The sequence below is a fragment of the Hakea prostrata genome, chromosome 8 (assembly GCF_041222555.1).
Source record: "Hakea prostrata isolate BN-2017 chromosome 8, UWA_Hpros_2, whole genome shotgun sequence".
NCBI classification, from domain to species: domain Eukaryota; kingdom Viridiplantae; phylum Streptophyta; class Magnoliopsida; order Proteales; family Proteaceae; genus Hakea; species Hakea prostrata.
In genome coordinates, this window is record NC_142607.1 from 48,880,150 (window position 1) to 48,890,804 (window position 10,655).

Sequence of the window (10,655 nt, forward strand, 5' to 3'; positions counted from 1 at the left end):
CTTTTTTTTTGAGGGGGGGTGATCAAGGTGACAGGGCACCACCAAAGTGCCTAGACGCCTGGGGAATGCCTTGACAACTATGAACAAAATAGTAGAGAAAAGCACGGCAAATCCAAGTTCACTATGTGTCCTCTATGACTCACAGCAGTGTACTTAAGGCAGCCAAAACACCTGGGCAATTTGATCTTACCAGCTAATAACTAGAGAAGCAAAATTGATAGGACGTTTTACTATGGAAACACTGGAGGAGTCAGATGAAATTGTCTCCATCTCTAATGTAAGAAATACTAAAAACTGTACTTTCAAAACTCGACCATTTTGACCAGTTTGTCAAAAGACAACTTAGCAGTTCTGATGTTTCCCATTTTAATTATAAACATCTGAGCTAAACACAATGAACAATGAAAAATTCATATCACAATGAACAATGCAACCCCAACTCAACTGAATGACATTTATGCAGTGCCATATTAATGCAGCAAGAGCATATGGGTTTCATGGATCTATGGGCGGAAGTAAAATACGTGTCAGTTATGCTTTCAAGAATGTCAAAATCTCCACATAGGAATACTATTTAAGTTTTACAAGATTTTTGGGATTATTTTTGGAGGGTTTTGGTGTCTAGGGGCATGATAGGGAGTAAAAATGCAAAATTAATTATCTTATCCCCAAACTAGAAAATTAAATAGATTAATGTAATTCTTCTAGTAATTCACATAATGGACAAAAGTTAGGACGAGACTAGAAACCAATCAACCTGGTGAAGACAAAGTAGCAACAGGATATGTAAACCAACAGATCCTAATGGAGCCGTTTGGTGGGTCAGCCAAGTAAAATAGCTGACATTTCCATGATGGTGCATTAACTATGGCACTTACATATTGCTTTAACATGCGGTGAGATTTGCTTTGATGTTTCACGACAAAAAGATTTAAATTACACTTGCCTTCATGTAAGATGAGTGACTCTTTTTCAGGTGTTGATCACGTGTGCTTTCCCACAAAGCAGCACCCCCCACATGAGCTATAACTAAAGCATCAGCCATTCTATTTGCAGATATGCACTGTGCAACAGCTCCCTTATAGTCTCCAACAACCAAAGCACGTTGAACGCTATCCTCAAATGAGGAATCAATCCCCTCTCTGCTTCCATCCAATTCTTGTAGGGATTGATCAGCATTACTTAGAGCAGCATTATCACTCTCAAAGTGAGTAGCTGAAGGTAAAGAATCCGCTTTAGGGCTTTGAAGATTGTTAAAGAAATCTTCCCCATTATCAGTGGGTAAGAAACTGAGTTCTTTATCTCCAGCAGATTCGGTTTTATTTGTTCCTTCATTAAGACTGAGTGCATTTATATCCCGGGAAAGCTCCTCTTGTACATTGTCATTCACCTCAGTGTGGACACTGAATCCAAGGTGGTTGAGTAGCTTTGTCCTTGCAGTTCCTTCATCTTCAAACATAACCTTCAATAAGCCCCATGTTTCTCTATCAAACACAAATCTAATCATAACAGCCAAGCAAAAGGAAAAAATTATGGCCCAGTAAGTTGAGTAAATTTCTTTTGAAATGTAGTGAAAATGCCACTTTTAACAGAACTATCTCATGGATAACCTACTCAGACTCCTGAGATTTTTTTTCACACAGAAGCCGTAAGGAAGATTTTTCCCCACTTCGGATTGCAGCTTCAAATTCAGTCGAACGGCTTACTAAACTGAGTTCAGTAACCAAGCCATGCACATAAACCTGGGAAAAGAAATAGAAGAAATTGGCAAACGTCATAATGACAGAAGCAAAGAACCAGAGCGCCAGAATACCACAAAGAGAGGTACCACGGAGTTTCCAGGCACACCATCGGCAGATGATAAATTAGAGTTGAATGAAACAAGCTTGCCTCCAAAACCAAAAGAAGCTCCCACTGGACGTTTCAACCACTTTGGAGCTTTCAAGGGCACTGTGGTTGAAGATGAAGATGTTAATTAGAGGTTATCAAGGCCCCAATTCTTGAAACAAAATAAAGCACAAGTATGTGAAACCAAATCCCAAGAACAAAAAGCAAAGCAAAGAGGTGCTTTTTGATGATGATAGTGGAGGTTCTGGGTGATTGCAATATAAACAAAGTTAGTTTATCAACCACCTGAAATGCTTATACTTCAAAACTGTAAGATGAAGACTAAAAAGATGCAAGTACACAGTTAAAACAAGCTGCTGTCCACATCTAATAATGGATCATCAGACAACCTATCCCAGAGACCATAAAAAAATAAAGAATGCATCACTAGCCAAAAGAAAGTTTTACAGGCTACAGAGAGTACAAATTTGACACACAAGCAACAAAAAGTACAACATTTAAAAGAGCAAACTCAGTGAAGGCTTCCAAAAAAGCAGAGTCCGAGGGAGCAATTTTCCTACGCATCTTACACCCAGCAAATTTATGCTGAGAAGCTGTTTAGATCCAACAAAAAGTACTACATTTGTTGCATCTAAATTACATTGAACAGAGTTGGGATGGATCCAGGTTACTAATCCACCACATATCTGCACTACAACATTTTCCACATGATTATCAAATCTAGAGGTATCTAAAGCAACCACCAAGTCAGAACTTACTTTCAGTAGATGGAACTTCAGATGTAATGTCAATGCTCCACAGAGAACTATCAGTGGTCCAGTCCAAGAATTTAACACATAAACATATCTAACGACTGATGATAGATTTTACTTCATGGCAGTTTTTCCACCTTTGTCCTCCAAAAATAGGTTAATAGAGAGGATATGCATAGCTTAGGCCTTGTATCTACCATCTAGATGGCCTATAAAGCTGATTGAAGGCAAGGATCCATGTAGCCAACCCCATTTAGTTGGGAAAAGGCTAGTCATTGTTTGTAAGGAGTTGGATAGATACTTCAATACACTTCACTAGGCAAACCCATTGTAAGTACGTCCTCCAACAAGGAACACCAAGATAAAGTGTTTACACCACCTAGGGAACATCTCATTCTCAGCTAATTTGCAGCCGATGGTCAGGTTGAGAAGAAACATGTATGGTGTCATATTCAATGGTTAAAGTGAGGTCAATTTTGTTTTGACAAATGGCCATCACTTGGTGATTTTGTGCACGTATGTACATGCTTACCTTCTACATTCTCCTCTTTTTCAGGCTAAGACCTACAAAATTTTACTGCTTTTCAGGAACGAATAATTTCTACCAAGATAAATAAATAATTAGAATAAAGGAAAGGTACGAGGCTGATGACAGAACCAGTCCTGAGTTCTGGTTCCTATGATATTCTCCCCAATTCTCAAGTCAATATAGGTCTCTCCTCCTCCCCTAGGTTCAAGACTCGAACTAAATCCATGAATTCTAAGTTAAAGCTGCAATCAGAAACTCAACAGAGGTGCTAAAATGGTGATTAGGGTGTTTTCTCAGGTTGGGAGTCTAGGAATTGGATAAGATTTTAGGTCTATGCAGTGAAGCAGATTGTGGTAGAGTAAGAAAATGCGAACCTAGTGCCCATAACCAGAGACCGGGGGGTGTTTTACACCTTTAACTCAATATAGTAGGAGTCCTCCATCAAACCAGATCTACCCATCAGAAGAACCTGGTATTTTCAGCAAGAGTTTCCTTCATTAATAGAAGAACTAGACCTGAATTCCAGGTCCATCTGATAGCTAGAATTTCTTTTCCTTCTCTATGATATTCATAAACTACTTGCTAATTTGACTGTTTTGGTATTGTTTTAGTCCTCTAAATCAGTACTACCGTAGTCATTTCCACACAACAGCATAAAGGTGGTTTTTGCTACCAAGACTGAAACCCCTAATTTGCAAGATGTCTGGGGTAAGCATCTTCTTAGAGAATCTCATGGACAAACTCTAACTCACACAATGATTTTAAAATCCAGATTATGGCTCTATACTAGCATACAGTGAAGATGTAGAATATACCTCTATGAAATGAAAACTGTAAAGCATTACTCTTCCATTTTTTTCAAATCAGGTGAGATTCCACCTACCATAGTTCAAGGTCTTGCGAGATCTGGGTTTTCTGAGACCTTGAGATGAGTTTATGAGCTAAATGAAAAAAAAAAAAATACAAGGGTTTTCTGAGACCTTGAGATGAGTTTATGAGCTAAATGAAAAAAAAAAATACAAAAACTTGACTGAGATCTCAGTCGACTCAAAATCTAGGTTCAACTGGGATCTTGATCCAACTCGACTACTTTTTACCTAAACTCGAGTGAGATCAAGACGAGATTCCTTATCAAGTTTCGACTTCTCTTGGTTCTGTCTCGACACCCAGCTCTTCCAACTTCTGAACTTGCTGGATCTTAGCTCATCTACAACAACAAAACAACATCATCAAGGGTTTTTGAAGGTGTTCTACTGTTCTTCAAGCAAGGTGATTTTTTTTTCCAAAGTTTCATTATTTGAAAATACTACGTTCTAGAGTAGGTCGTTGAGTGTGGATAGAATATATATTTAACAACATTGTCTAATCTACAATTTTAAGGAGAAATTTTTAATTTTTTTATTAACGGAGATTTTTAATTTACATATTTAAAATAAATATATATATATATATATATATATTTTTTTTTTTTTTTTATTTATTAATAAATTCAAATTAAAAAATATTAAAAAAGACTTAGGTTAAAAAAATGATTCTAACATATGCTATGACTTGTTTTTCATTTATATAAATTAATGGTTCTGTATTTTATGTTTTATAAGACTGCATCTTCATTGCTTCAGGATTTGGATTTCAAACTTAGAGTCAAGTTGCAACTCATATATAGGCTTGTTTCCTCACAAATCTAAGGCCACTAGTGGGTTTAGAAGGCTCAAAATAGGTTAAATACTAAGTTTCAGCAACCTAACACCTCGAGTCCACTCGAGTTATCCCACAAAAAATCGCATATCCTAGCCAAGATCTTGCAGCTCTTGCAAGATCTCAGATTTCAGGCTGACTGAGATCAGCCTCAAGATCAAGATTTCCTACCATGCCACCTACTGCAACACCATAAATCATCCAACTCCCAATCCATTAAATTTTTTGAAACTACATATTCCAATTGGTGCCCATTACAGATTACAATAGACCACTAAACTAAAAAAGTTCACCCCAAAACTCCAGCGTGAAAACATCAACATGGTAGGCTTAGTTAGCACAAATCTAGAGCTCACAATTAAGATGTCATGAGTTCAATTCACCAAAGGGCTAACCAACCCCAAAAGAAAAAGGCAGTGGAGATACAAAAGCATGAGTTCTATCAGCAACCAATCTATCCTCCCAAATCTGCATTGGACCACTTCATAATTACACAAGACATTAAATAGTCCACAATTTTCTCATATTCTTCCAAACATCCCATTCATGAGAACACAAATTTTTTAAGGGTCCCAGCCACTTCCCTCTCTATTACGTAAGTTCCATTATTCTACTCTTAACTGCTGCACCACTCTTTCATTCAGTGAACTTTCAGCAGACTAAATGAGTTAAAAAAAAATTGAGAAATCTACAAAACTAGCTTTTCCTGAAGTACCTACAACAAGCTGTAATGTCATTATGTCAGTGGGATCCACAAATGTATTGCTTAAGGTAATTAAGATACCATTGTCAAGCACCATATTGTTCTTATTCCCTCTTCTTTTTAACTCTCTATATCCCTTCTTCCTTCTAAAACAAAATACACTCATTACAGATAGGAAGTCGTATAACTGATTGGAAAGAATATCAAAAGTCAAAGCAGCGAACAGTTGAATGGCAATGATGTAGAATTCAAGGGATGGGAGGAACTGAATATTTAAGATCCTTATCAGCTCAGAAAACATACCCATGCCAAACACACCATCTCCAGCAGCACATTTGTTGCAAGCCTGCACAGTGATGAATTAGTACGGAATGACAAAAAAGTTATTAAGAGTGAAAAGACCATTCTAACAAGCAAAAGCAATTAAGCAAATATGATCTTTCATATTAGGTTGAATATGAATGGCATTAATCATAATAAAGACCACTACTCATGTATCATGACTAACACAATTTGAAAAAATAAAATAATAATAATAATTAGTTTCTGAAAATAGGTCTCAAAGATAAAGAAAACTGTATGGAAATGCAAATAATATAATAGATCTGTGATTAGACATTTCCCACCAACCTCAATATTATAGATGCCAATTTTTCCATCAAATGATGAAGCTAATATGACTCCCGGTATCTTTGGGTACCAGTGAATATCAAAATTCCAGTTGGTGCCAGCTGGCAACTCAGAGACGATCTAAACCATTTGAAAACCAGTCTCACAACAAGATATTAGAAGGGCAACTGGATTATGGAAAAGTAAATAACTCAGAGAGAAGTTCAACAAAACACATCCTTACCTCTCCTGTGGATGTGTCCCAGCAAACAGTTCGATTATCTTTGGCACAAGTAAGCAAATATGCACTGTCACTAGGACACCATGACATTGCAATTACACCTGCAGAGAAGATATAAACAAGCAAAGAGGATTAAAATGGTTTAAGATCAACATCTAAAAGAAGAGGTGGCAAAAATTCGGCAACATAATGATTAAAATGCATACAGAAGATTGGTTCAAGCAAACATGTTGCTATACATGGAAACCCACAAATATATGAAAACAAATTGAGCTTTAGCTGAATTTTGCAAAAATATCATACAGTAAGGTTTTCAGCAGCCAAATTGAAAACTGAATTGAAATGAAACATAATTAGGATAATTCAACAGAATACAGCAGCTAGTGGATAGTAAAAAAGAAATTACTGAGAAGTTAACCTCAACTTTGTTAACTAAAGAAAGATCATAAGTTACACTTGGAACCTCCCCCCACCCTACCCTCCCACCTGCCAACAAGGGGATGAAGAAATCATGACGCCATATCGCGAACTACATTTAGAATACAAAATAAATGAAGCAACATCAAAGAAGTTATCAAACGGGTCCCACAAAGTTATCTATTTATAAGGTGGTGGTGGAAGAATCCCTATCAAAGAAGTTATCTGACCTCGACTGTGGCCTACAAACTCTTTCAATGGTGATAATGAGTTCCGCATGTCCCAAAGCTGTCACAAATATCAGAAAAATTACAAAATCTACCACACAGGACTAATCAAGGTTACGAATGTCTTACACAAACCATTAAATGCAAAAACATCATACTCTTAAAGAAGGCAAAGCATCATCATCAGATGCAACAATAAGATGGGTTGCAAAATCAGGATTCCACTGTAACACTGAAGCCCGCCTTCTATTTGAATCTGATAAACTGCCAGGGAACACAAAGTAATATCAACATGAAACACACATATAGATCTACAAATTGGAAGTACATAAAACACTTCGTGATCAATATAAAGGAACTCACGTTATCACCGACTTCTGCTTCCGTAAATCCCAAACCTCTGGAAAACGTAGAAATTCACAAGTGCATGTTAAAAGGAGGGAATGTTGCAAAAGCAACATAAGTGCATTGATAAACTAACATATAATTGGTACATGTTCCTTTGCTTTTTTGAAGTTTAAGTGCACATGGTCATTTACCTGTCTTTCCACTATATGAAGTGGATGCTAATATAGGCTGAACCTTGGGGTTCCATGATAAGTAAGAAACTTCGCCTTGCACACCAGATCTATCATTCTGGCAAAATTTGCACAAACTAAGTTAAATATGGCACACATCTTGCAGAAATATGCTTGCAAACAGCAACGCACAAACAATCAACAGATTATATATAACTATGAGAATCTATGGTACCTTTAACCCCCCCCCCAAAAAAAAAAAAAAAAAAGAAGAGAGAAAGAAAGAAGAACCTATGGTACGTGTAGAGCATGTAAGACTCACATCCAATATCAACTAAATGCCTCATACTTCCCCCTTTTTTTTTAAGAGGTGGAGAGGAGGGGGCGCTGTTTTTGAAACTAAATGCAGTCTTCAGAGTGACAGCAATGAAGCCCGTACACAAGACAGGAGAGAACAAATTTACTTCAAGTTAACAGATTCAACTATAATCCAAAAGCAACTTGGAAGGATGAAGTGCAATGGACCGTCAATCACTTCGATGGAGACACTCTCACCGGCCACATTGGAGTTTCAAATTCGGTTGCACAGTTTATCAAATATGGCTAGAAAGAAATGGCAGAATCTTCAAGGTGAGTCTGAATTGACGTTGAACATCTTCCAACATATACTGAGTGATACACATAATAGGTTTTCCAATTTGCAGGCGTCAGTCACCAATTCAACCACTGACAGTGAGTTCTTTTACACTTGAAAGATCAAGGTGCAGTTCAGAATCCCCACCTCGAAATGGTCCAGAATTGTACTCCTTCAGGCTGGGTTTCCATTAACTGCAATGGTTCCTTTCGGGTGGACTTGGGTGGATACGGTATCCTTGCTTGTGATGATACTGGAAGCGTGACTTTTGCCATTGCTGGTGCTATCTGGGAGACAAATATATTGACCATGGAGCTACTAGCAATCAAGAAAGGACTTCACTGTGCTTTGCAACTTTCGATCAAGCAAGTTCAGATTAGTTCAAACTCACTCACGGCTGTGTCAGTGATCTGGGGAAGGTTTTGCGTCCTTGGTTTGTGGCTTATCTTATTGATGATATCAGAGAGCTTGCCCAGTTGAATTATTGTACAGTTAACCACAATGTGAGAAAACTCCACGGTGCTGACTTCCTTGTGTATCTAGTTGCTACTGTCCATGAGATTCATTTGTTTGACTCTGATCCTCCTGAAACTCTCTCCTAGATTGCCCAGAATGATGCCAATGGAATGATTTATTACTGATTGTGATCTTTTTTCTTTCGTTTGTAACTTATTATAAAGCTACCCCCCTCCCCCCCCCCCACACACACACACACACAAAAACACTAAATGCCTCTCTAGATACTCAAAAACTGAGCGCAAGACACTCAAAGGTTGAATCATTATGTTACACGCACTTATGCTGATGTTATAAGCATGTCCTAGAGGCAAATATGATGCCAACATACCTTGAGAGGTGGGTAGTGAATGGGTTCTGCTGGATTAGCTAGATCCCAGATGCAGACTTGACCTTCATCAGCCCCAGAAGCCAGTAGATTTGTTGAGATATTGCTAAACTCCAGGCCACGGACCTGTATTCAGGCAAAACTTTTAAGGACTAACTGAGGGTGCTAGATATAACAAAACATCAATTAAGGAAGAGGGAGAAAAAACCGTATTGCCAGCATAGAGAGGATAAATGTATACATATGAGGAAACTCACAGGTCCCGTATGCTTACTAAGACGTCCAATGAGGGCACCTTCATTTTCCTCCACACTGTAGGTAATTCAAGATATTGGTCATAAAATATAATTAAGGTTTTTATCTACTATTCTTGATGTCAATGATGCAGAAGGAATAAAACTAAATAAACCATTGAACTAAGACAAACAAATAGGTAAATCCCGCGAGGAACAAAACCCTTCCCCCCGCCCCCAAAAATGATCCAACCAAAAAACAAAAGAATAAATTTAGACACCAATTAGATTCTTCTGTTAAGATTTTTTTTTTCTTTTTTCGAAAGAGCATTTGCCGAAAGGACACTAGATTAAATGTCTAGTCAAAACAACCAATTCCTTAACAAAATGAAAATGCAATTTCTTTTATTTATTTTTTTGGCAGGAACTTTCCGAGCACATATAAAATAGGAGCATGAAATAGCTTTGCTCCGCATCTGCCGACCGGTAAATATATTTAGGGAAGGAAAACATTAAAATATATAATCCAGGAAACTAACAAAGTAACTGCAAAATAACCCTCATGCTGAAGGGAAAGATCCGAAAGCAAAAAGATAAGAAGAATAAGAACAGGTGGAAGAAGGGAAATACCAATAAGAAACAAAAGCCACCCTGATCCCATTGAGAAAACAAATAAAAAGGGTTTAAATTTGATCAAGAAAAACCAACAGCTATAATCCCAACATGCCCGTGTCTGAGAATTGCGAACTCTAGTGAATCCTAAAACGAATGAAGTGGTCAGATAAATGATCTGAATTGTATACACGACGATTGCAATGTCACATATAACAGGCAAACGAAGTCGAATTCAATCAAGGAGAGGAAGGAAGTGAGAAGTACCTGATTAGTTTCTGTGGATTCCAAATATCAATGTTGCCATCTGCAAGGCCACCAGCAATGATACCAAGAGGCAATTCTTGACTTCCGGATCCAGTCTTACCCCAAGAAAGTCGATGAAACCGTTCACTGCTAGGGAACTCACCAACAACAGGTAGCTCCTTATCATCCGACTGGAAATCAAGCTTGAATATTTCGAGAATAGCAGAGGAACTGAAAGACATATCCACAGCGCCGGCCATGGTTCCAGCGGCAAGGTAAGGTGAGTCATGGGTGAAGGCGAGAGACGCTGATCTGTTTACACCCTTAATGCTCGCCATTGCTGGAAAGCTTAACGTCAGTGAGTTTCTTCCAATTCGGCACAGATCTATAGATCGAAAAACAGTGGTTTAATGCAGAGCCTAGAGCTTATTCCGTTCAGATTTTTTTTTATTTCTTCTGCTTCTTCTGATCATGAATCAAAAATGGAGATCAGAGAGGGAAAAAGAGAAAAATGCGAATTCACCGCTTCTCTCTCTCTCCTCGT

General features: G+C 37.8%; 1 protein-coding gene across 3 annotated transcripts in view; it reads right to left on the reverse strand.

Moving 5' to 3' along the window:
• Positions 1 to 10,655, reverse strand: part of LOC149008353 (protein transport protein SEC31 homolog B-like) — a 41,921-nt gene extending 31,266 nt beyond the window's left edge. For all 3 annotated transcript variants that reach the window (XM_089165620.1, XM_089165621.1, XM_089165619.1), the window contains exons 1-13: positions 10,133 to 10,655; positions 9,278 to 9,332; positions 9,024 to 9,146; positions 7,564 to 7,660; positions 7,388 to 7,424; positions 7,183 to 7,288; positions 7,028 to 7,085; positions 6,384 to 6,481; positions 6,161 to 6,280; positions 5,834 to 5,876; positions 1,829 to 1,950; positions 1,615 to 1,742; positions 947 to 1,499 (exon numbers count right to left, since the gene is read on the reverse strand). In XM_089165620.1, the coding sequence (XP_089021746.1) occupies positions 947 to 1,499; positions 1,615 to 1,742; positions 1,829 to 1,950; positions 5,834 to 5,876; positions 6,161 to 6,280; positions 6,384 to 6,481; positions 7,028 to 7,085; positions 7,183 to 7,288; positions 7,388 to 7,424; positions 7,564 to 7,660; positions 9,024 to 9,146; positions 9,278 to 9,332; positions 10,133 to 10,449 (1,857 nt within the window). In that variant the 5' untranslated portion in view covers positions 10,450 to 10,655. The remainder of the gene's footprint in view (positions 1 to 946; positions 1,500 to 1,614; positions 1,743 to 1,828; positions 1,951 to 5,833; positions 5,877 to 6,160; positions 6,281 to 6,383; positions 6,482 to 7,027; positions 7,086 to 7,182; positions 7,289 to 7,387; positions 7,425 to 7,563; positions 7,661 to 9,023; positions 9,147 to 9,277; positions 9,333 to 10,132) is intronic.